The sequence below is a fragment of the Amblyomma americanum genome, chromosome 2 (genome assembly GCF_052857255.1).
Source record: "Amblyomma americanum isolate KBUSLIRL-KWMA chromosome 2, ASM5285725v1, whole genome shotgun sequence".
NCBI classification, from domain to species: domain Eukaryota; kingdom Metazoa; phylum Arthropoda; class Arachnida; order Ixodida; family Ixodidae; genus Amblyomma; species Amblyomma americanum.
The window spans coordinates 96,340,336-96,366,182 of NC_135498.1; the positions used below are offsets into that span (position 1 = coordinate 96,340,336).

The following is a 25,847-nucleotide window of genomic DNA, read 5'->3' on the forward strand; positions in this document are numbered from 1 at the left end:
ACAAAAGCATTGACAAAGGCTGAATACGTCGATATCAAGAGGTACATTCTAAAAAAAATGTCCACATAGAAAGACTTCCAATTTCGTATACCAGAAGTTTTTGCTTTGTGGCACAAATTCATAACAATAAAATACAGTTCAAACTGCACTAGAGGTAAAAGAAAGAAGGGTACACTATACGGGCTGTGTGTGGTGTGGTATCGTGAGTTGAGGTGTGAGCGCGGGTGGCGTGTTCTTTCTTTTGAGTCCCGTTCAGTTTGCTCTGTTTTCCACCGTTAGAATTCAGGCAGACATCATTCCACCATGCGGATTGTAAACATATTCCACATTTTATTCACCTGTGGGAAGAAGGAATGCATAAAATTCTATAATTTGTAGGGCTCGGTAATATGGTTATGATAAACGACTTATCCAATGTAGTTTCTTCCTTAATATACTTGTTGGATTGTTACTGCATAGTATACTGCAAAATAAACAGTGATTCTAACACCGAACTTCCCGTTCTTACAAAAATGGTCTATAGACCGTATATAGGCGTCTTACAGACTCTTTTTCCATCATATAGATATTTACTTTTGTCTATTCGTACTCTATAGACTCTCTATAGACAAAGTCTACTAAGAGTGTATGGGCATAAATCTATACATTGTCTATAGACTGTCTATAGGATTTCTATTGCCTATAGGCTGTTCCCTAGCCTTTCTTTATAGAGGGTCTATAGACTTTAGAGACAGAAGTCTATGGGCATTCTATAGAATGTCTAAAAGCAGCTTTGTAATGCGGCCGTTAAAAGTGAATATTAGTTTCGTGAAAATTAGTTTCACGCTTCGGCCGTCAGGCCGATCTGAATAACTTGGCTAATTGGTGCCCTTCATGCAAGGTGAAACTCAGCAATGGAAATGTAAATCGATGCTCATTTCCCGCTCAATCACAGCGTGTCTTACGTACCAACTAAACAACTGTCACAAGGTGTCTCCTAAAACCCCGAAGCTAATGGCGGGCCGCCTTCACGTTCGGAAATTTTGCTGTGGGCTGCTCGGCGCACTGAACCGGTGGCTCGTGGCCACGACAGCCAGCAGCGCAATCCCAACGCAGGGGATAGAAAGGCGGGCACCGCCCGTCAAGGCAATGCGCTTTGGAGAGGTTCAGTCTCTCGGCTGCCCTTCGGGGAACTGACCAACCACTGTCCTTCCTCTGTGACCCTGCCAACTGTCCGCTGTCAAACGCGTTCCTCTTCGATTGCCTTCGTGACGTCAGACAATTTTTTCGCCTTTGCGTATATTCTGAACATTCAATTCTCGCTTCCTTGCTTTCACAGTTTTTTCCTGCGTATCTCTGTCTATTTTAGCCGTGCTTGTATCCTCCAGCGTGTAAACGCCCTACAATATGGAATTATTTGTAATTATTCCTGTTGTTCAGTGCTAGTTGTTTGTTTGGTTTATGGGGGTTTAACGTCCCAAAGCGACTAGGCTATGAGGGAGCTAGTTGTTTGTGACGCATTACAGGAGTATTATAAAGTTCAAAACTTTCGTCTTGCACAAATATTCCGCTTCTTTTACGTGAAACCCGCAGTACATCAGGCTCTATATTCTGATTCGCGCAACGCAGAGGTCCACCGGACAAATGAAATCATTGTGCCTCAGAGCTTCGTAGTTGTAGCCGCGTAACCATTGAGAGGATCCGCACCTTGACCCCGCCCATTGGTTAGGTTTGTGACAACAACGCTCCTTTAGAATACGGAACATCATGTCGCTACCTCGGAAGTCTGATAACACACATTTCTGGAAATCACAGATTATGTTCATCACATCCATAGCACTACAGGCCTCGGATAACTAAAACGTAATTTTTATCATGCACCAAAGGCATTGTAGATGCAAATTTACACAACCTTCTTTTTGTGTAATATGCTTAGTTTACAACATGCCTTCTCAATAGGAGATCTCCATCGCACAACATTAACTTAAGCACTACAAGCAGTGCACAGTATATCAGTGCGTTTTATATTAGTTAACTGCAAGCCCACGGCCACTGTCAGAAATGAAAGCAGATGTCATAATTCAACGCCTCGCTACCCGCAAGACGATAGCAGGCATCCGCCTTTTTCACACAATCTATTATTATAACGAGTCACTCCGAACGCTTTGAATTCACCCAGCTCCATTTTTCGTAGCTCGTCATGGACACCAGCACAACGTTCACATATCGTATTTAAAACCTGTACCTTTCACCAATTCATTTCACCTAAAGGATTACCCGACGATTCCGCTTCTCGGTAACGCGAGTTTTGAGCGCAGCTGCTTCGGTGCTGTAACCATAGGCGACCGGAAACGGAACACGCAGTGCCGAACGGGGGGCCACTCTAGGCCTCGGCTCGGGCAGCGCGCAAACCGACCCTCGGGCAAACGGACGGAGGCACGCGTTTCTCTGATGGGCACTCTTTGCGGATCGCTGCCGTGGAGCCCACCTTCAGGCTATTGCTGTCTTTCACGCTTCGTTGCGCCCTACGTCCCCTCTCTTTCATCCTCTGTGGGGCTCCTCGACAGTGACGGCGATCAACACAGAAACGGGCGTAAAGAGCTGCGCTCAAGAACTTCAAATCAATGAAATCTGTTGTATACAGCATTAATACACCATAATGGACATGTTCTCTTTAAAAAACACCTTCAGCATTTTTTTATGTTGTTTTTGAATACGCCGCTTTAATTCGACTCCGTTGTTGTAGACCCGCCGTGGTGGCTAAGTAGTTAGGGCGCTCAGATACTGAGTCGGCGTCCTCGGGTTCGAACCAAACCGAGGCGTCCGCGTTTCGATGGAGGCGAAGCGCAAAAGGCGCACGTTTGCTGCTCGATGTCAGTGCACGTTAAAGATCCCCAGGTGGTCGAAATCATTCCGGAGCACTCCACTACAGCACCTCTTTCTCTCTTCCCTCTTTTAGACCCACCTTCCTTCCTTTCCTTAACGAACGGTTCGGGTGTCCACCGAGATATGGAGACAATCACCGTGCCTTTTACTGTCCTCAAAATATAATTGTCACTTCATATTCGTTGTTGCTGTAGCCATACTTATCAGCCGTCCTACCATTTCTCTGTTTTCGACAACTGCCATGCCCATAATGTTTGTGTTTTTTTTTCCGTCAACAACTGAATAATGCGTATCTTCCTGTCTTTGTTTTTGTTATACAGTACCCAACCGCCGCCGCGGCGGCCGAGTGGTTAAGGTGCTAGGCTGCTGACACGAAAGACGCGGGTTCAGTCCCGGCCGTGGCGGTTGAATTTCAATGAAGGAGAAATTCAAGAGGCCCGCGTACTGTGCGATGTCAGTGCACGTTTAAGAACCTCAGGCAGTCTAAATTTCCGGAGCCCTTCACTAAGGCGTCCCTAATAGCCTGAGTCGCTTTGAGATATTGAACCCCATAAACCAAACCAAACAGTTCCCAATCCACTTACCATGTTGCGTTTCGGATGTTATTACTGCGTGATTTTATGATTCGCTTTGTTTTTCATATTACTTATATTTACCCCTCCCATTTATTATGTATTTAAACCTGAGAGTATCGCAAATAAAAAAAAACAAATAAAAGTGATACATTTACAAGCACCGATTTCACAATGTACTTTATTGAAGAAAAACAAAATAAAGATACGCACCGAAACAGGATGCGCCATCATTGAAAGAAATCCTGTTCGAGCCGCTATATTAGCGCGCATATTCTTATTCTGAAGTAGGGGAATAGAATAGAATAGGACTTGAGTGCATGCGCGAGTGTTACTTCAACTTTAAAACCTGGCGACTGTGTAGTTTGGTAGCATGAGCAGTAAAGTTTCCGTTAACCCATTCTGTACATGATTTGAAAATGGCTGAACGGACAGAAAGCACGGCCATTCTATATTTAAATTTCTTCCAGTGCTCCGTATGAAAAGGAAGTAGTGACTTTACAGACCACTGTAGCAATATAATGTGACACTGTGATGTTTCATTTGTAGCCTTAGTAGCATGGATTGCTATAGACTTGTTCGTTTAGATAGCTTCAAAGGAAAGGTAGCTTCAACACAATTACCAGATTCTTTAAACACACCAAAAATCAAGAATGAAGGTTTAAGAAATATTTTGAAAACATTTCGCTAAAAAAACAAAGGTTTTTGGTGTTCGCTCCTGCCTGCGTTTGTGTGTAGTCTGTTAGTCGCCTTGCGAAGGTGGGCCACTAATTTTTAGAAATAGTGTTTTATGAGAAATGCAGGTAGATGGCTTTTGCACGAAAGGAATAGCAGTTTTAGCGGACGTCAGAAAAGAGGTGATTGATGTTAACCACTAAGCCGCTCAAGTAAATTCTCATAGTTCACTTTTTAACTATTTCAGATAGGCACCTGGTTGCAAGTAGGGATATGTGGTTGAAAATTGGTGACAGCAATACCAGTTTTAGAATTTCTAAAAGGCCGTACCTTCACAACTGTGGCTCAAAAAATTTTGGCCTTTCTCCTAGTATTCGAAAGTCGCCTGCCTTCGCAGAGCATAGAGTGATGCCTACCAGGAAACACCACTCCGCCGTGCCACGTGACCACGTGACCGTCTCGCATCTACCTCGCCAAGAGCAGTGAGCAGCGGCGACCTGCGCTGCGCAGCGCAGGCATAGCGTGGGTGTGGCAGAGGCCACATGTTGCAAGCACCGGGGTAGCGACGCGATTTGATGGACGTCGCTGTGCGCACACAGCCGCCAAGCGAAGTCCCGATTGCGCGAGAAGTGGCGAAAATTTGCTGAGCTGCAGAGCCTAGAGTAACCACGCTATGGAAAATTTAACAGCATCTGTGGCTTTAACTAATCGTCACCTACAAAACTCTCATTGAAATCACGTGCCCAGCTGTAATAGTTAAATTTCATGTTTACTGAACCTGCTTAGTAGTTAGCGTGATTAACCTCTTTTCTGACATCCGCCAAAACACGTACTACTTTGCAAAAAAAGCCCCCATATTTATTTCAAAAATTCAAGTGTTAAAATTTTGCGCCCAGCTGCCCAGAAAGACCTGGTGTACTGATTCTCCAGAACTGAAGACCTACAAGGTGTTTCACCGAAGTCTTTACACATTTTTTAAAAACAAACCTTTTGAGTTAGAAGAGCTCTTCTTTTGGCATACCATTATCAGGGGTCTAGTACATCAGAATACAGCTAAGACGGGCTAACTAGCAGGTTGCTTAACTGATAATGAATAGTCACTTTTAAACTATTACTGTTAGGCTCCTTAATTGCCGAGAAGCGCCTAGCCCAGCCCAAGTAATATCAATATCAGTTTTTAGAACCCCGAAAATGTGGTCACCCTCGGCACTGTGGGCCAACAAGTTTTGGCCATTTCAACTGGTTGCATGCCTGGAGAAATTGCTTTGCCTGCAAATTTCTCGAAAGCTCATTTACTTTGTGACTATATAGCCAAAATTTGTGGCGGCACGGCACCCAGGCTAACCGTATTGTCGAGATTCTAAAACCTGACATTGATATTACTTACCGTGTGCTGCTCACCTCACAGTATTAAGAAGCCTAAGACTAACAGATAAAAAGTTAACTTTTCATTATAACTTTACCATTCTGCTAGTTAGCACAACATAGCTGTATTCAGGCGCTTTACAGCGCTGACAATCCCACGCCCGAAAATCGCTCTTCTAACTTAAAAAGCCTTTAAAAAATGTAAAGACTCCTACATGAAACACTCTGCACAAAGAAGTGGAGCAAGCCCTCTCCCCATCTTTTGCTTCTCGTTTCTCCTTTTTTTTTTAATTTTAAACCATCGACTAGAAATGCATCCACCGCTCAAGGCTACTAGCACACAAAGCACGCAGTGCTATTATATATCTTTGGCTGTACTTGCTTCATCGCCAAGGGACAAGTGGGTCCTATTATGCAGCTAGCACTTGCGGCCTGGATAGAAAAACAGCTTCTTCCTCCACCCCAGTTGCACCGTGCATGGGGTCTGACGACTGCCATCATTGCAGGCTCGGTTCATCACAGCCTCGTGAACTTGGCGCATTAGCCAGTCCAGACTCTTGTCATGGGCATTTTCGGTGAACACTTCAAGCACCGCCGACATCAACCAGGAGCCCGTTAGTTCATTTTGAAACGCCACGTAGTGTGGGATCGTTGCATACATGATATACATGTCTGACCACGAAGTCGCGCGACCTGGTCCTGGGAAGCTGCTTGGCCCGTCGCGTGAGTTGTTCGACTTGGGGCAGGTTTCAGCGGTGTTGGCAACCGCGTTGTCAACGGCAGAGGTTCCGCAGCTCATCTCTCCTGCATAACAGCCGGAATTCACGGGTGAACGACACTTTTCGGGAGTGTGGGCGTTATAGCGATAAACCTAAAGGCCACAAAGATGATAAGAACCATAGTGGTATCACGAGAAGCATGCGTCAGCGAGGAGAGGGGGAGCATCTTGCAGCAACAAACTCTGCATATAGGTCAGGCATCCTTAGAATGGAGTCTTGATGTCCAACGTAGCCTGTGCTCCATACTAAGCGAGCGAAAAACTTTGAGCACTCTTAAGACCACTTTAAGAACTGTTATAAACCCTCTTTAAAAAACAAAAATTTTAGAAATAACTGGGACACTAACTATGGCGAATTTTTTAATTACTCTTGGTAAGCTCTTTCAGAAAATTCTTTTACAATAACATTGAAAGAAAGTACAATTATAAACAGCTACGCACGACTGAAAGATTGTCCTTAATGAGCAATACCAGTTACTATAGACTGACATTTGGGACAAGTTGGCATACGATTTTTTCACGAGGAGCGCTAGCTTTGGCAAAACGACCTGGGACAGATACAAAGGACAGAACGAGGGCTGTTGTTTGTCGTTTGTCTGTTCCACGTTGGTCTGTCAAAGGCAGCGCTTTCATTGCGGATATACCAAAAAGAAGAACACTACTAAAGGTATCTTTACGTGAAAATGCGACTGGCTTGCTGAAAAAAACTGCAAACGAAATTCCCTACGTTCTCCTTCATTTTCACCTCCCATACGCGGGAGCATTTCTGTCACTTTTATGGCCTGTATGCTGAAGCAAACTATAGGAAATTGGGAACCTGTCGAGGAAATAAACAAACGAGCCCAAAGCGAATATTCGCGCCCACCCGACGGGCGTTGGTTACAATATTCAATCATAGATGATGAACGTTTGTTACATTATTTAATTATTAACGACGGTAACTACACCTTGTGTGAAATCTATTTTTATCTTACTTCTTGGTAATGAGGGTCTCAAAACACGGAAAGAGAGCAACGTATACCCTGAGAACCTGAAATTGGCTCGCACTTCTCAAGATCCAACTGGGGAAAGCTTCATGAAGGCCACTCTATCCCCGGCGAACATCTTAATCTCATCCACCCACCTAACCTTCTGCCGCCCACTGCTACGCTTGCTTTCTCTTGGACTCCAGTTTTTTACTCTTAATGACCATCGGTAATCTTGCCTTCGTATTACATGCACTGCCCACGTCCATCCATTCTCTAAATGCCTTCTAATAACATGAGACGTTCTTCGAGTATCTGTACTCGGCCCTCTACTTTTTCTAATAATTAATAATGACTTGCCGACAAATGCAGACTCCTCTACGCGCATGTTTGCTGACGGCTGTGTATTTTATCGTGCTCTTACTTGCCAACAGATCAATCATGAAATCAATTAAATGTTTATGTTATCCAGAAGTGGCGTAATTCTTGGCTAATTAAAATTAACACAAATTATTTAAGCAGTCTTTCTTCCATCGATGTCGCAATGCTTTAGTTTCCTTCGTAATCTCTGACGTGCTGATCGAACTACTTCAATTATATAAGTATTATGTATTGCACTTTCTAGTGACCTTTCTTGGAGTTTGCATCTCACTATCGCGACATTATCAGCCTAAGGAACACTTGGCATCTTAAACATCATCTACATCACACGCTCCTCAACATGTTAAGTTATTAGCCTGTAATTAATTGCTCATGTCTGAACTGAGATCTTCACCAGCCGTTTGCAATTCTTCTAATTATCATCATCAGCCTGCCTGGGCCCACTGCAGAACAATGGCCACTTTTATATCTCTCCAATTAACCCTGTCCTATGCCAGCTGCTGGCACCCTATTCCCGCAAATCTATTACTCTCCTCTTCTCACCAATCTTTCGATGCCCCCTGCTACGCTTCCCTTTCCTTGAAATATTGTTGGCTATCATTAGGAACCATCGGTAAGCTTGCCTTCGTATTACATGCCCTCCCCAAGCCAAATTATTCCTCATCCTCATCAAGCTAACGTTCTTAATTCGCTGGAGTGAATTAAAAATCGATGCCGCCAGGTTATTTATTCCTTGCATTCAAGGTTGATTTAGAGTGGCTGCGTAGCTTAATGGATATGGTTATTTATGGCTGCCATGTTCAAAACATGGCTGCCTATGATGCGAAACCCGAGGTTGCCTGCTGGCTTTACTTCGTGTGATAACAAAACATTGACGTCACCAATCAAAAAACAAAAACGTGACCTGATAGACGCGTATTTTTGGCTCGAGAAAAAACCATCGAACGTCATGAGGTCCGCCGTGACACACGAGACAAAGACGAAGATTACACGATTACACTACGAACGCAACTACCGGTGCTATATTTAGTAGTTCGCGCTCACTGTTTATTTTTCCTTCGTCTTTGCTTCGTGTGTCGCTCTTAGTTTCCAGGTGATAACATATCAGCAAGCCTAACCATATTTCTTAATGCCAGAGCGAGAGACAGCTATAGGTGTAGTTCCAGCTCTATGTTTCAGTGCCGTTCTCGAGTACCCTAGTATAACGGCAACGAGTTGACCAAATTGTCTAGATTGCACTTAGGACAGATAACATGAGGTCATATATTGTAAAGTCACGATTTATTACTTGAAAACCGCAACACTCACGACTCGTAATAGTGACACAATTAGTGTTTTTTTTTAACACTAGTTTGCCGAAATAACCCGCTGGTGCAAGTTTTCTCCGGAAAAGTGAAGGGCTGTTTACAGTATCTTTATGCCATTCATTCACAGCAGGCGACCAGCTCGTTCTCAGCTGGTGCAAGCTTAAACTTTGCACCAGCAGAGAACGAGCTGGTCGCCTGCTGTGCATGGACGGCATAAAGACACTGTAAATTGCGCTGCACTTTCCCGGAGAAATTAGCGCTGCCTTTTAGAACACATAGAGGACCGACATTTTGTTCAATACAGTGAAAAGGTATGTAGACCAAATGAAAACAAAATCAAGTGCCCGCAGTATGATAATGTAGGGATAAAGCCCAAGGTGAATAAAATACGTATAGTGGGCTTGCATTCAGAGGAAAGATGCAGAAAAGCACTAACTCCACAGTTCCAGGACTACAAGATAAAGTCACAAATGCTCTTCAACACCTATTTTCGCTCGAACAGAATCGTTTAAAACCGTTTTCTTCCCCTTACATTTGATGAGTGTAGTTGAATACTGGAAAGAGGAGAAAAAAGAGAGTCACGATGGGGGGGGGGGGGGGGGGGGGGTGATGATGCTGGAAGGAGGCAGATGAAAGAATGCATAAAAAATGCACACTTTCTAAAATCACAAACGCGAGCCAAGGTCCGTGTCGCTTATAAAGCTTGAGAGGGCTCGCGTTCTCTGTACAGTTTTCAAACCATCTGGCCAAGCGCCGAGGATCAAATCCTTCGAGAGAGACATTGTGTCCATAGACCTCAAAACAGATGCAAACATAAGTCTTTCACGTGTATATGCTGGACACACCACTAAAACATGTTCTATAGTCTCTTGCACGCCACATGTGGTACAGTCCGGGGACTCCGCTTGTCTTATTAAGTGCAAGTATTTGCGCATGTAGGCGACGTTTAAACGTAATCGATGAATTACGCATGCAATAGAGCGTGGTATTCCGCGAGGAACAGAAAAGGTCATCGCAGGATCTAGCCGTTTAAGGCGTATGTGTCGAGTGTCGGGTAGGGCCCAGTACGTAGCCGTCGCGCTCCTAATTGATTCCGAAAAGAAACAAGTGGTGCCCGGTCTAGAGTACGCCACAGCTGTACGCAGGTCACTGCTGAAGGCGTTCCTTGCTTCAGCGTCGGCGGTCTCATTTCCATCGAGTCCGCAGTGTCCAGGGATCCACTGAAACACTATACGGTGGCCTTTTTCCTGAGCAAATGACAGGAGACTAATGATATCAAGAGCCAGAGCTTGGTAGTTGATGTGACGTAGGAAGCATCCCAAAATTTGTAGCGCAGGTTTACTGTCGGTGAAAATGCACCACTCCTGAGGCGGTTCTCCGCAGATGTGGCGGATCGCTTCCCGAAGGCCCGCAAGCTCTGCAGCGGTTGAAGTACACTTGTGTCCTAAAATAATTTTGCGTGTCGTCTGCTGAGCGGGGATTGCGAAAGCTGCTGTTGATGCATTTGGTGATGCAGATACCTCTGTGTATACGTGCACACAGTTTTGGTATTCTGGCCAGATGTAGGCAAGAGCAAGTTGCTTCAGTCCGCTAACCGGCATCACAGATTTCTGGATTATGCCAGGTACATGCAGGCATACTGAAGGCTGGGCCATCACCCATGGTGGCTGCAAGGGATGATGCGGCAGGGCATAGTCTGGTGGCAATTCGGATCGATGGAAGCGGAGTGCACGTGCAAAACTGCTGTCCGTGCAAAGTCTCTGTCAGCGGGTGACAGCGGTGCCGTGCATGCGCGCGTAAATATACACGAAATGGTTCATGTCACAAGTAGATCGATATTGGGCACGCAAGAGATTCGTCACTCGTGCCTTTGTTCGAGGCACAACGTGGTAATTCGGGGCATGTCTTGAGCGCCTGTGCTTGGACACTTTCTAATGTCCGCAAGCAGGAAATGCGCATCGTAGAGAGTAAAGGAAGGCTGTAACGAGTGTAGCTTATAAAGAAAGTATCTTAAAGTATTAGCAAGGAGCACTCCGTTGGGCCCCATTTCATGCCTGCTACGAAGCGAAGGACATGGCAAAAATGAGTGAGTATTTTCTTTAGCATATTTATATGCCTCGACCATGAGACAGATCGCGGCCAATAATAATGCGCAAAAATCTGTGGTGGGAGACATATGGTATTGCAACCCCTTGAAGTGTTGCCGAGTAGCGGCAGACAGACTCGCGCGTGAGTGCGACCACAGCACATTTGTCAGCTGCTAAGTGGAAACCCTGACGTCGTAGGTACTTTGAAGTAGATGACACGGCACGTCGTAATTTCGCGCGCCTTTGCGGACGTGTCGAAGCCGAAGCCCAGATGGAGGTATCATCAGCATAGGCACTGAATTGAATGTGAGTGGGAAGTTCACTCACCAGTCGAATCAATACCACGTTAAATAGGGTTGGGCTGAGAACTCATCCCTGAGGAATTCTACGGCAAACCTGATGACGGCTAGTCTCTCCATGAGGCGTAGACATGTAAACAAACCGGTCGTTGAGGTAGCTCACAATCCAGGAGTACATCCGGCCGCCAACGCCAATGTCGTCAAGGGCATCAAGGATGGCGTCATGAAGAACATTATCGTAGGCCCCTTTGATGTCCAAGAAGACAGCAGCGACGAGTCGGCGACTACGTTTTTCATGTTCCACTGTCGATATGAGGTCGATTGCGCCGTCAATCGAAGAACGTCCCCGCCGGAACCCGGTCATCATGTCCGGATAGAGAGCATTCTGCTCTAAAAACTATTCGAGCCGCGCCAGCACCATTCGCTCCATAATCTTACCGACGCAGCTTGCTAGTGCAACTGGCCGGTATAAGTTAAGCTCATAAGAAGGCTTTCCACGCTTCAAAAGAGACACCAGGCGGCTGATCTTCCAGTGTTCTGACACGATTTCGGAAGCCCATGTATTATTGTAGTAACTCAGCAGCGCAGTTCGGCCTTCCAAGCCAAGGTGAGAGAGAGAGGCGTACGAAATCCCGCCAGGACAAGGTGTAGATATACGCCTTCACGAGGAAAGAGCAGCTTCTAGTTCAGGCATCGTTAATAGTATGTCGTAGTGGTTGTCTGGTGAAGGTGGCACAAAAGCCTCCACTGTTTGATGCTACCAGAGTTGTGCCCACAACCATTTTGCAGAATTCTTCTGCTATCTCTACATTATTACGGCGTTGGTGAATGGACATGACACGGAAAGGATACCGTTCTTGTGGGGGTGAATGCAAGCTCCTGGCTACATGCCAGATACGCGACTGCGGTTTGCGAGGGTGCAGCGATTAACAGAACAGTCTCCTACGTTGTCTACCTAATCTCGCGATGTGGCGCTTTATTTGTCTTTGAGCTCGGCGACAAAGAGCGACATCATACGTGGATTTAGTTCTTCTGTATTTCCTTTCGGTGCGCCGACGGACTGCCCGTAGTCTTTCGAATTTCACGTCCATAGTAGACCCTGGCGTAGGCGCATATATATACCGCTTGGTCTCACTGGGAGAGGACGTAATCAAGACTTCTATTTTGGACGGTGTTGCAAGGTCCTCACAGCAAGTCTCCACGGACGTTCGAAAGGCAGGCCAGTCTGTATATCACACGCGAGACGAAGTAGTAGGTGCGAACCATTTAACGCATACATACGTTGGAATGTGGTCACTCCCATGTGTTTCCACGTCACTGCACCAGCTGACGTAAGACTGGAGACTTGTTGAAACAAACGCCAGATCCAAGCAGCTAGTGCACGACGTGCCACGCAGAGACGTAGGTGAACTATCGTTGATATTGACGAAATCCTGGGAGTGCATAAAGTCAATAAGGTTCCTGCCTCGGTTATTCATAGCAGCACCGGCCCATTGAGGGTGATGAGCATTAAATCGCCCTCTATTATATGAGGAGCTGTGCAACTCTGGATTGCTGAATATAGGTACGAAGTATCAAACACACCTCTAGGTGGAATGGAGGCCCCGATTATCGAAAAGATCTTTTTTCTCCTCTTCCCATTCCCCAGTGCAGAGTAGCAGGTCAGATATTTATTTTTCGGGCCAACCTCTCTGCCTTTCAAGTCAATAAAGCCTCTCTCTCTGTCTTGAATATTGCCTAGCTTTTTCGAATCAACAATTTTTGTGGCTGAAGCTGAGCGTCTATTCTTGATTGGTTAGAATTTGATCCTATTTAATACAGTGCTTTGTGTACTTTACTGTGTTGCTCCTTTTTGTTCTTTTGTTAACGCTACTTTTTTTGCGATTCAGTTCAAGTCGTTCTTTTATTGTCCCTCCTGCTAGGGACAAAAGGGGGAATGCAGTATATTCATAAATAAATAAATGAGCCACGCAGATTTCAATAAAGCAACTAACCTCATTAAAGCCTGTTCTGTGCCTCGAAATAGGATCTGGGAACACCACAGTTTCCAAAGGTCATTTTGAATTACCATAACATGTGAAACACAGCGTGCTATTCTGTGATCTATGAAAATAGGCGAACAGTGTCACGTCTCCACGACACCAACAAATGTCAGCGAGCACAAAACACTCTTCACTCGCAGTTGTTATTGCTCAGTAACGTGTAAGCGCGCAAACGTTTCAGACAGTATACACTTCGTATTTGAAAGACACAGAGTTGTAGATTTCTCCGCTATCAGAACTGTGCTAAAAACTTCGAAGGGTATGTAGGATATGTATTCTTCAAAGAACTGCGAAATACACACTGATCTTAGCAATTCATCGCCACAAAAACAAATATTTCTTATGCAGTACCTCTCTAAGTACAGTGCACACAAAGCAAAATTATTGAGTCCCGCTCCAGGTGCCACGAAATTAGCAGAATTCACTATGGAACGTACGCTCTCTTACAAACAACCAAACAATTATAGGCGCTCAGTAGAAACGGCACACTAGATTACCAAAGTGACTGTAACACACTACCGTTGCAATGTGAAGCCAGCGGAGGAGTTTTCACTTTGACACTTTCCTATAGAGCACCAGTTTTTCACGTGCTCTGCGATCTCCGCCCCAAGAGATGCGAGTGTTTTCGACGGCTGCAGTACCGTGCTCAAGTGGACGCTAACAAGTAATAGTGCGCAGAGAATATTTATTAGTTTTATTTATTTATTACAGATAGCTCAAGGACCCTTGGGTGAAGGCAGTGTCTGGCTGGACCACTGCGCCAACCTGTTCCCCACTGCACCGCCCGTCTCGCTAGTAATTTCCCTCACTGCCGTGAAAAAATCATGCAGTCCTTGCGTAGGTCTAGTCTCTCAAAGTAATCGAACCGTAAATCAACTCGAATACGTTTTAGTGCGTACAATACAACTTCTCGCACCACAAGGCCGTGTTCGCTATTGTAAACGACTGGACGAGAAGTTTCAGTCCCTCGTCCATAACATAAACAACAGCTTTCTGGAAAGAACGTCTTCCGCACTTCAATGATGTCAACAGCGCCGGAAATTTAAAATCGAAGCAGATAAAGCAATTTTGAAAAAAACAAAAGGTGCTATATTTATTCCAGCCACAGCATAATTGTCCAGTGAGTGCTTTTCTACTCTAAAATTACTAGTACAGTTTTTCGGAAGGGTTCCGTCATCGGGTGAACAATTCTTCATATTTAAAACCTACGTATGTCTTAAAATTCGGCATTCAGTTTATATGCCCGTTAAATTGTCATTTTTAGCTTAGATATATGTTCAGATTCAGTGAAATCTAGTGCCGATGGAAAAAACTATTGCTTTTAGGGAAGCACAGCTTACAATCTAGTTCATTCATTTATGTGCGCTTTCATCAGATGACTGCATGCATTGCATCTAAAGGGGAAGAGATTAGGCTGGTTTGGCGAGAGATCCAGTTTCACGTTGTTTTAAACACCACAACGCCAGAATCTCATCAACTTCTGAGCTTCATATGAGAGACGTAAGGATAAAAACCTTAAAGCGTCCGCCCATAAAATAATATCCATTGCAGCTAACACTGACAAATAACAAAAGGCCCAACAATCACAGTTGAGCATTGTGCTGCAATACAATTAGGTTTGAGAAAATGTACAAGGCTTTCTGAAAAAAGTTATTCGTAGGCTAGGGTTTAGAAATCAGCATCAAACGAGAGGTTTTTGGTGATGTCTATTACTGTCTTTGCTCAAACCAGCTCGAACAGCAAGTACACTAAGGCGATAAGCGAACTCTTCTAACATCTGCTGTTCCTCAACTTACTCTTTTTGTGAACGTTCTCAGAACACATTTAGGAGAATGGTCACTGAGAGTAAGGCGTTCTTTCGGTGTCTAAATTGACAACGTGTATAACTGCTCAGTGACATCTATGAAAAAAAAATTTTTGAATAAAACTAGGAGCTGTGCGAGATTCGGTTAACTTATTATAGGCGCAATAAATTTAAAGTGAAGTCCTGATTACTATTTTCAAACCAGCAATAGATTATGCTTTTATCACTGCGCGGTACCGACTGCTGAACCTAAAACTGATGTATGCTGACTGCTGCTCTCTGAGAAGCCGCAGCTCGTAGACGCGCCGGCAACAGCAAAAAAACTATGCTTTCTAAACTCTGGCAGAGAAGGAAGTAAAATGCTCACCTCCACGACAGGCTTGAACAAAAAAAAGCTTAGGCTTTCCCTGAAGCGCTGGGCAGTTCTCGTTGTTGAATAGCTGGAAGACTTCCTCGTAAAGTAAGACATCATCGCAGTTGATGTCGTGAATGATGCCTTCCTCCCCATGAGACATGAGGCCCACCACCATGCAGTCAACATTCTGCAGTGTGTCCAGTTTGGCCGCCCAGGTAAGGAGGTCCTTCATCTCCTGTGGGTAAAAAGTTTTAATCACAGGAAAATCTGGAACAGCTTTCCTTTAAACACGGTAAGTTATTAACGTAGTTTTATTTATTTATTTACGGACACCGCGAACTTGAGCGCAAGGCCACAGGAAATGAGAATCATAGGCCTGAATATACAAAAATACAGTTACATACGAAAAAATAAAAAAGTGCAGAAATCTCGAAAAGAGCAAAAAAATTCCACCGGTGGCATGGACCTTGCCGGATTCAACATGCGGCATGGTTGTTTTTTCTGCTGTTTTATAAGTAAATTTCTTTAAGCGACAGATTAATAGAAGTATTATCCTGCCATTGATCAGCAGTACAAATTAAAAAAAAACACTCCTCTATGCACCCTGGTTTCGCTAACTGTTGGCTTCCATCATATGTTTGTCAAACGAGCAACTTATTTCCTTTGCCTTGTCTGCTAATAGCTTAACGGGGCTCTCGGTTCTGTCAGCCTTGATGCCATAGGTAGCATGAGAGGGCTCTCGCACAATATCCGCCCTCGACGTTAGATGACGTTCACGTCACTATCGCGGTAATACAGGACGTACTACGTCAGCCGCTATGGACGAGGGTGGCACTAGTGAACACTCTCAAGGTTGGCTTACACGCAAAACATAAATACCCACGAGAGCAGCAGATCGGACAGCCGTCGCCGTAGCTCAATTGGTAAAGCACCGGACGCGATATTCGGATTTCGTGGGCTGGGATAGTACAGGCGGCATGGTTGTTTTTCGGCTGCTTTATCAAGACGTTTCTTTAAGCGACAGTTTAATCCAAGTATTATTTTCCCTTTAATAAGCACTACAAATTAAAAATAAGAAACATTCCCCTATGCACCTTGGCTTCGGTGACTATTGGCTTCCATCATATTCTTGCCAAACGAGCCTCTCAGTTCCTTTCCCTTGTATATATATATATATATATATATATATATATATATATATATATATATATATATATATATATATATATATATATATATATATATATATATATATATATATATATATATATATATATATTAAGGAAACCAACAGTCACCGAAAACCCAGGTGCATAGGGGATTTTTTTCTATTTTTTTACATTTCTAGTGCCAGTCAATTGGCTTTAAAGAAAATTGCTTATAAAGCAGCAGAAAAAACAACCATGCCGCAGGTGGGATCCGAACCCACGACCTCTGAATATCGCGTCCGGTGCTCTTACCAACTGAGCTACGGCGACGGCTGTCCAATCTGCTGCTTTCGTGGGTATTTATGCTTTGCGTTTAAGCGAACCTTGAGAGTGTTCACCAGCGCCACCCTCGTCCATAGCGGTGGACGTAGCACGTCCTGTAATACCGCAAGTGTGACGTAGAACGTCATCTAATGGCGAGAGCAGAAACTGTGCGAGAGCCCTCTTGCGCTACCTATGGCATCAAGACTGCCAGAACCGAGACCCCCGCTAAGCTATTAGCAGACAAACAAAATGAAATGAGGGGCTCATTTGACAAACAAATTAAGGAAACCAACAGTCACCGAAAACCCAAGTGCATAGGGAAATTTTTTCTATTTTTTTAATTTCTAGTGCCAATCAATTGCCTTTAAAGAAAATTACTTATAAAGCAGCAGAAAAAACAACCATGCCGCCGGTAGGATCCGAACCCACGACCTCCGAATATCGTGTCCGGTGCTCTTACTAACTGAGCTACGGCGACGGCTGTCCAATCTGCTGCTTTCGTGGATATTTATGTTTTACGTGTAAGCGAACCTTGAGAGTGTTCACCAGCGCCACTCTCGTCCATAGCGGTGGACGTAGCACGTCCTGTAATACCGCATGTAATACCGCAAGGGCTCTCACACAGTTTCTGCTCTCGCCATTAGATGACGTTCTACGTCACATTTGCGGTATTACAGGACGTGCTACGTCCACCGCTTTGGAAGACGGTGGCGCTGGTGAACACTCTCAAGGTTCGCTTACACGCAAATCATAAACACCCACGAAAGAAGCAGATTGGACAGCCGTCGCCGTAGCTCAGTTGGTAAGGGCACCGGACGCGATATTCGGAGGCCGTGGGTTCGGATCCCACCGGCGGCATGGTTTGTTTTTTCTGCTGCTTTGTAAGTATTTTTTTAAAGGCAATTGATTGGCACTAGATATTAAAAAAAATAGAAAAAATTCCCTGTGCACCTGGGTTTTCGGTGACTGTTGGTGTCCTTAATATGTTTGTCAAAAGAGCCCCTCATTTCATTTTGTTTGTCTGCTAATAGCTTAACGGGGGTCTCGGTTCTGGCAGTCTTGATGCCATAGGTAGCGTAAGAGGGTTCTCGCACAGATTCTGCTCTCACCATTAGATGACGTTCTACGTCACACTTGCGGTATTACAGGACGTACTACGTCCACCGCTATGGACGAGGGTGGCGCTGTGAACACTCTCAAGGTTCGCTTACACGTAAAACATAAACATCCACGAAAGCAGCAGATTGGACAGCCGTCGCCGTAGCTCAGTTGGTAAGAGCACTGGACGCGATATTCGGAGGTCGTGTGTTCGGATCCCCCCGGCGGCATGGTTGTTTTCTGTGCTGCTTTATAAGTAATTTTCTTTAAAGGCAATTGATTGGCACAAGAAATTAAAAAAGACAGAATATATACCAAAAGTGATTTCTCGCAGCTGATTTGGTCAATATAATATAAAATCACCAAAAATTGAAGAAACATAACAGGATTTAATTCACGACGTTTCGGCTGGAGGACCAGCCTTTTTCGAGCGTAGTACAGCGTTTGAAACACGCAGTTTTTATAGAGAATGCGCGAGGTACAAAGTTTACAAGTTTACAGCAAAGCACGAGTTCAGAACACTTGGGGGGGGGGAGGGAAGAGACCAGAAAGAACATTTTTTTAACAAAGGAAGAGAGAATCGGTGCAGGTGTTCCGGAGAGGCCGTTTTTTTTCCATAACAAAAGAACAATGAGATTAAGATAACAAAAATATAAAAAAGGGTGATTCTTTCCCACCACCTCAGGGCTGCGTTGAAAAGGCCCTGGAGGTGTCGCTCCTCTCAGGATTTTGGTGACAAGCGTGAAGGGCTGCACCCCTGTACAAGGAGGAAGCTACATTCCAGAGAAACTGGTAGGGGGGGGGGGGGGGGGAAGGAGGGGGAGTAAAGAGGAATGCAAACGAGGCCTCTAATAAAGAAAAAAAGACGAAAAAAAGAAAAAAAGAAAAGTAGTGAAAAAAGGAAAAAAGAGCCGTTGTACAAGCCTTGTACAATGGCTCTTTTTTCCTTTATTCACTTCTGAAGTACCTCTACTTGCACACTGAAGGGTTTGTAGCTTTAGAGCAAATTGCTGAGATAACAAATAGCACTCAGGAAGCGATACCCGGCGCTTGGTCGTCGCAAAAGCTTTTTGCCTCCTGTACCCCTCACTGCTCTATAAGCCTTCAATGCACATAGCGTGGCAGCCCAATTGCGAACATGCAAAAGAGCTTCGCGTTTTTAGAAAACATATACGTGCTTGTACCGAGGGAGCATGCGCACTTCCTTATTCACAATAAGGACTTGTTATTTAAGGCAGTATTTTATGAACTAGGCTAAAACACTTAATCCGGATAATCTCAAGTCGATTGAAGGCACAGTCAAAAAATAAATTAGCAAGCGCTTTGAAGGAGCACAGAAAAGTATTGGGCCTCACCTTAGCTGTAAGGTTCACTGAGACGATGCAGTCAAAGTGAAGCGCCAAGAATAGTCGCTTCATGCGTTGCACGTCCTCCATGCAGCATTTTCGTCCTTCGGCTGAGCCCCCAAACTGAATATTTCCAATGATTATGCAATATCCTCTCGGGAAGCGCTCCATTCTGTAAGCCTTATTGTGTGTCAAAGAAACAGAGTTTTAGACGTGGACATGAAACATCGGAGAAACAGCTTGAGCATTTTCATTAAAAATAATGACAAGACATGCTCTGGAAGCGCAAGGTTTGAATGCACCATCAAACATTCGACCACACTAACGACTGCTTGGCTATTTCTCAAACAACTGCAAACATCTTTTGTTGGCTATTGCAAACATTTTTGGTTATTTACTCAACTTCTGTGGAACCAAAGCCACAATGTCTTGTTCACAAAGCATCATCTTCTTTTGTTGCTTTCATTCGCAACAGTGGCGTGTTTAAGACTGTTATGACACGAAAAGGCATTCCTCATTTTGTGTCGTCCATGTTGGCTCGAGGCAGGTAGGACAGGGCGACGCGGGGAGGTTATATAGGCGATGAGTGCGGTAGGTTTACCTGACGTCAACGGAGGTGGAGTTTGTACGAATCATGCACCTCATATTTGCTCACGCCCCCTGGCATGACGTCAGGTAAAGTTCTGCCACCTCAGCTGCTGCCTTGCCCCACAGACTATGTTCACCTTTGTTGAATATCAGGTAACACGGAACTCCTCGTGCTGTCACATTTTACTCTTTGAAACTATTTCCAGGCAATAAAGAAGAAAAACACTCCTCGTGGCTTTCAGCTTGTGTTGTCGCTTCCCGCGTCAAATTCCTAAGTTTGAATCCTACCCGAAGGAATTTTCGTTTCTATGACTTTTTATGTTTGCGTGACGCAGAAGGACTACACGCAGATCTCTGAAATGGCTCACAATGAGCATTAAAAGAAGCAGACTATGCCTGCTACATAGAAATAGGTAGAGTCCTGAATGGCTCATTCACTCTTACTATAGGAACCACGTGTGGATAAAGCTGGGGGGTTGAATACTGTATCCGGGCACACACCTTCTGCGCTGCGGTATAATTGTTACTATGTAGTGTTTTACAACTCGACTCGGCCAGGCTTTGAGGGCAGCGTTGTGCTGCTATTCAAAGCCCAAGAGCCGTGTTCTAAAGACCAACACGGATCTGGAGCAAAAGCAAGACGCTTTGGCGCTGCTGTCGGCAGCTGGGACAACAGGGAGTAAATTATATGGTTTGAATCCTTGGGAATATCTGTTAACAAAAGCTTTCAAAGTAATTTTTCTCATTTTACTGTGTGACTACGATGTCGTCCATTCGTGAAGAACAACCAAATTCTTCCTAGAAAATATTGTCACAGTTTGAAACGTCATCTCGGATCCGGTGCATTCTTAAAGCATTCCGTTAGGTACCGGTGGTGTGATTCCCAGCTGGGGATACGAGGCGTGACCGCGGCCCATGGCGATGCACGTGAGCTAATCTTTGAGAAATATATTTCTCGTTTGGAAGAGTTCTGCAAATTTCTTTCGCATTCATCTCCATTCTTCTCTATAATAATTTATTTCAGATTGAAAATATTCTCTTTTACCATTCATAGTTGTGATCTCAGTTTAGTCTTAAAATGTGACGCTTTTTACAGACGATGTTCGAGTCAGGTCACTTAGCATGGTAGCTGAAAGCAGTTTCTTCTTTAAACTCCAGTTTATATTTCGATTGCCAAAGAGAGGTCGGCAACATAGAGAAGTATACTTAGAAGTTCCGGCTGTGCTAGTCTGCCAGATATTGCGCAGTGACATGAAGAATCAGCATGAATTCAGGTTGAAACATATCTAAAATCTAGTACAGTCTAATGTTTCCTTCTTTTTGGCTTTGCGATAATTTCCACTTTTTTAGAGCCCTGGGACTATATCACCAGGTTTGCCATGAATCCTCGCTTACCACGACATTTTTTTCAAAATGCATTGAACAAGTTGTGCGCAGCCGAAAAGCGCCGTGTTTATGGCCATTGGCCGCCAACTCTGCATCACTATTGCCGACAGCATGCCTCAGTGTTTCCGGAGTGACAGAAACTGGCCCAATAAACATAGCCCACTAGGACTTCGCCTGCGAAACATGACACGCGAACAAGACACTGACTGAACTACACAAGAATGAACTCACTTTATTTCTTTCCTTCCATTTCTCTTCTGAAGCAATAGGTAAGCCACAGTTGTAGTCTGGGTCCTTCTTCCACGCATCCAGATCTTCGCCATTAGGAGAAAGTCCCATACAACCGTAAAAACATGCTCAGGAATACAAAAAAAGAAAACAAGAGACGCAGCACAGTATTTCCAGCAGGTTAAAGGGGGCGCTGAAGACATCCCCATCCAGTTATGTTCTCAGAATTAGTTATGTGCTTCTGTTTGGCAATCATGTTTATGGCTAATAAAACTGAATGTAAAACTTTTCTTACGCTATATTGGCATTCGTGACGTCTTTACCGACGAAGACCGGTTGTAATCGTTCTTAACTATAGCCGAGGATGTGCACACAAAAATTGTTGTCGGCTCAGTCAGTTACTTGCAAAATAGGCCTGTGATGGTGGCACCTGTATTTTTCTTTGGTATTTTCTTGTCTATAACACCTCTACTTTCCGTGAGGGTAGTCCTTTTGGTACCAGACCACGGTACCCTATCAGTAAAGATTTCTTCGCAGTGTCTCTTTAATGACCAATAAAGGAGAGTAAACTTTTTTCAACCTACTATTCAATAAGTTAACCAGAAATATGCCACGAATTAATTGGAATCTTGGTACATACTATGAATGCTGAATGCGTATTACTGCCTGCTTTGCACGAATGAGTCCGCACCGTTGATATATAGTCTTTGAAAGATCCACAATACATGAACTTCGTTACAGCCAAAAGTTCATTTTGCAAGATAACTTTTTCACCGGCAGTCGGATAACTACACGAGGTCCTCGCCCCGCTGATCGGCAAGACAGACATCCATGTCCGCAATAAAGCTAGTTGACTACATGGTGAACGTAAACGGCGTTGTTTAAAAGACAATAATGTACTACCGTCGTTCGAACCGTGCTCGTTCTTTACCAGCATCCCAGTCAGTCTTGAGGTTAAGACTTGTAGAGAACGTCTAATCAAGGGCGTATCTTTTCGAGCCGCACTCCTTTTGACGTCAGAAAGCATGGCGAGTTTCTCAGCTTTTGCCTAACTAATCAGTACTTCGCATACTATGGATCCCATTCTATGGAAACATTCTGCACCGCTAAGGGCGCATCGTTCTCTGTTACAACAATTAACTAAATAAAGAAAGCAAGTGAGGAAAAGCACTTGTGAGCATTCACTCCCAACCAAACGTCTTTTTGGGGGATGTCAACGACTTATTCTGCATCCATACACGAGGGAAATACGAGGCTTCCTGGACACCTCAACAGCGCAGAGGCATCCATCAACTTCACAGTTGAAGATGAATGCATTTTTTACTGGACGCCCTGATAACACGCACTCTCACTGTCCTAAAATTTAATGTGTATAAGAAGCCGAAGCGCTCCGGATGGTACCTCGACTTCAAATCAGTGCATCCACCGCCCACAAACGCTCAGTCGTAACGTCTCTGTGGATGGGACAATACGCATTTGTTCCGATGAGCAAAGCCTCAAGTCGGACCTTGAGACGATGAGAAGCGCCTTTGAAAGTCATGAATACCCGAAAAAGTTTCTTTAGATTGTGTAGAGAAGTCAAACTCGATAAGCATTCGCGCCGAAACACACTGAAATTACAACAGAACCATGCATGCGGAAGCGAAGCTTTGGCACGGGAACTCAAAATGCACAAGCAGCATAATGCGCATGTGCCAAATAGTGAATTCCGCAAAGGCACTGGCAAAGGCACTTTTCAATACAACCAAAAGAAAAGATGGGGCAAAACGTTGGCCCTGAAACTTTTCTTAAGTATTCATTGGTGCTTTCTGGTATCACCAGCGAAAGAATCTTTGTTTTGGATAAGTAAATGCATGAGGTTATAATTGCAGACAGTTATATTTACAGAGCCAGACCTATTCGAACCACTTGTAGAAGCGAACATGTTTTGAGTCATGAGAAAGCTGCTAAACGAAAACACTCTTCCGAGATGTGTTCTTTTGACTCATCCATTGTGCTTCCTCAACTCCCGCTACACGCAGTCATTGCAATTGCATACTTTTTCAAGCGGATCAGTACTTTTTAAAGCGGATAAACTACACAAGCCACGACCACTGCGCATCATGTGACGGAAGGGTCAGGGCTTCCAGAAGAGAAGCAAGCGGTGGCTCAGTTTCAGCCATACTTTTGTGGTAGGAAGGCGATTTCCTCGTCGGGTAAAAACGATCCCTTCCTGCTATTTTATGGAAACAGAGGACGAGCTCTATCTCCGCGTGCCTCGAAACTCTGCAGATGGTGTTGTGGGTTTTACACTTACGCGTCGTCTTTCGAGCTGGTGTTAAGAGGGATGTTACTTAGAGAAGCCATAGCACCACTTACATGGACATTGAGAGTTAAATAACTAAGAGAATGAGGATGGTCCGGACTGCTTTTACCAGGTCCCGTGAGGTCACGAATCTCAGCTCACCAGTGTGCCTAAATAATAAACTATTTAACATCTATACCTTACAGGTACATACCTACGTTACCTACGGGGCTTAAACCTGAAAGCTGAGAAACGGGATCGAGCTCAAAAAGGAGAATACTGCAGTGTGCTGTTCAAAGAAAAAATGATAGGGATAACTTAAGAACATGGAAATAGCAGAATAGATCAGGAATAGAAAAGCGACACAATAATATAACACTTGAAATAAAGTAGAAGAAATGGCCATGGGCGGGCATGCATTTCGAAGGCAAAAAACCGGTGGAGCATTAAGCTAATGGAGTGGATTCCAACAAAAGACAAACAGCAGGAGTTAGCAGAGAATAAAATTGGCGGAGAGATTTCGAGCCCATAGTAGCAGAACGCAATAGGAATGAGCCCATAATACAAGACGTACGACACAACGCTCTGGTTAGTAATATGTATATGCTCTTCTAGTCGTAACCTTTGTCGCAGGTTTCTAAGCCTTCTGGGATAAGTGGCAAGGTTTCTGCAGTGATATGGAAGGTGGCCTTTGTCCTTGTATGGACGTTGTTATGCTGATAATAAGCATTGATAATAAGCAATGGCGACACTAACTGCATTTTAACTAGAAAGCGAAATATATGTTATATTTGCTGGAAAGATTTAGAAGGAATGCAGCTTCGACACTATTGTTGATGCCGGACCTGTACGCGAAGATTCGAGCTGCTCATTTTATTCACCTAGTAAGCTGATTAAATTCTGTGTTTAGGGCATTTTGCTACAAGAAATGGTTAGAGCAATCTGCCAAGTGTGTTTTCTGTGTCACTCTGTATGACAGAGTCGGGGGAAGTATTCTCTTACTGTAAAAAATTGACAAGGCAGTTACTGGAGTTAATGCGAGGTTCAGAGACAGTTTTAAGGTAACCATACTTTAAGACATGTTGTGGCGGAGAGTTTGAGAGTGGTCTCACCTCTTCATAGTTCTAAGGAACTGTTTTTGGTTTTGCACAGAGTCATTTTTAGCGTGGGCATCCTTTCCAGTCCACTGCTCAAGAATCGCAGAGCTGCCGATCATCCTCTCCTGAGACGGCGCCATTCGCACTTGCTGCCACTGATGAAACGTGCTACATTTCCCCTTCTTGCCACACCCTTACACCTCCTTCTACGGTTATCACGTTTTGGATGATTACCGTGGTAGGCCCACCCGTACTGCCACCATACTCATCTCACAGTAGCCTTCATCGATGACAACCCTCCTTGTCCTTCTGTAATGCCCTTCCCTCGGTTGCTGCCCATGAAAACCACATACCGGTCGTGTGTTCTTACGCTCTAGCCACGCCCTCCTTCTTCCACACTCCTCATCTTCCGGTTGGGGATTTCTCTGATTCCTTCCCATCCTACTTCCTCCACAATAACCACCGTCCGGGCAGTTATCGTTGCAACCATCGTCTGGTCACGCCTTCCTACGCTCTCGCCATAAAGCTTCCTTCCATGGTAATCCACCTCGTCCTTCCTGGGTAAATACCTCCCGGGTGGTTTCCGTGGAAACGACTGGAAGGTTGCGCGATCTCAAGCTCTCGCCACGCTCTTCTCCTTGCAGAGTAACAGTCCTACGATTGGAATCTAGTCTGCTTCCCAATATCCTCCTCGTTTCAGGTCAATCATCCTCCGAATGGTTCCTGTGGTAACCATGCAAATAAAACGCATTTCTGTGCTCACGCCATACCTTCCTCCTTACACGGTAGCCAGCCTCCCTCCTACTGGTTCTCAATGCAACCCACCCACCGGTTACGCCGGCGACTCCGGCAT

The 25,847-nt window shown here is 44.5% G+C and overlaps 1 protein-coding gene across 4 annotated transcripts in view; it reads right to left on the minus strand.

Moving 5' to 3' along the window:
• Nucleotides 1–5,692: 5,692 nt before the first annotated feature.
• LOC144121645 (caspase-3-like) overlaps nucleotides 5,693–25,847 on the minus strand; it is a 37,369-nt gene continuing 17,214 nt past the window's right edge. For 2 of the 4 annotated variants that reach the window (XM_077654961.1, XM_077654962.1), the window contains exons 4-7: nucleotides 21,617–21,699; nucleotides 19,421–19,591; nucleotides 15,508–15,730; nucleotides 5,693–6,281 (exon numbers count right to left, since the gene is read on the minus strand). In XM_077654961.1, coding sequence (XP_077511087.1) covers nucleotides 5,896–6,281; nucleotides 15,508–15,730; nucleotides 19,421–19,591; nucleotides 21,617–21,699 — 863 coding nt within the window. In that variant the 3' untranslated portion in view covers nucleotides 5,693–5,895. The remainder of the gene's footprint in view (nucleotides 6,282–15,507; nucleotides 15,731–19,420; nucleotides 19,592–21,616; nucleotides 21,700–25,847) is intronic. The other 2 variants (XM_077654963.1, XM_077654964.1) reach the window with 2 other exon arrangements.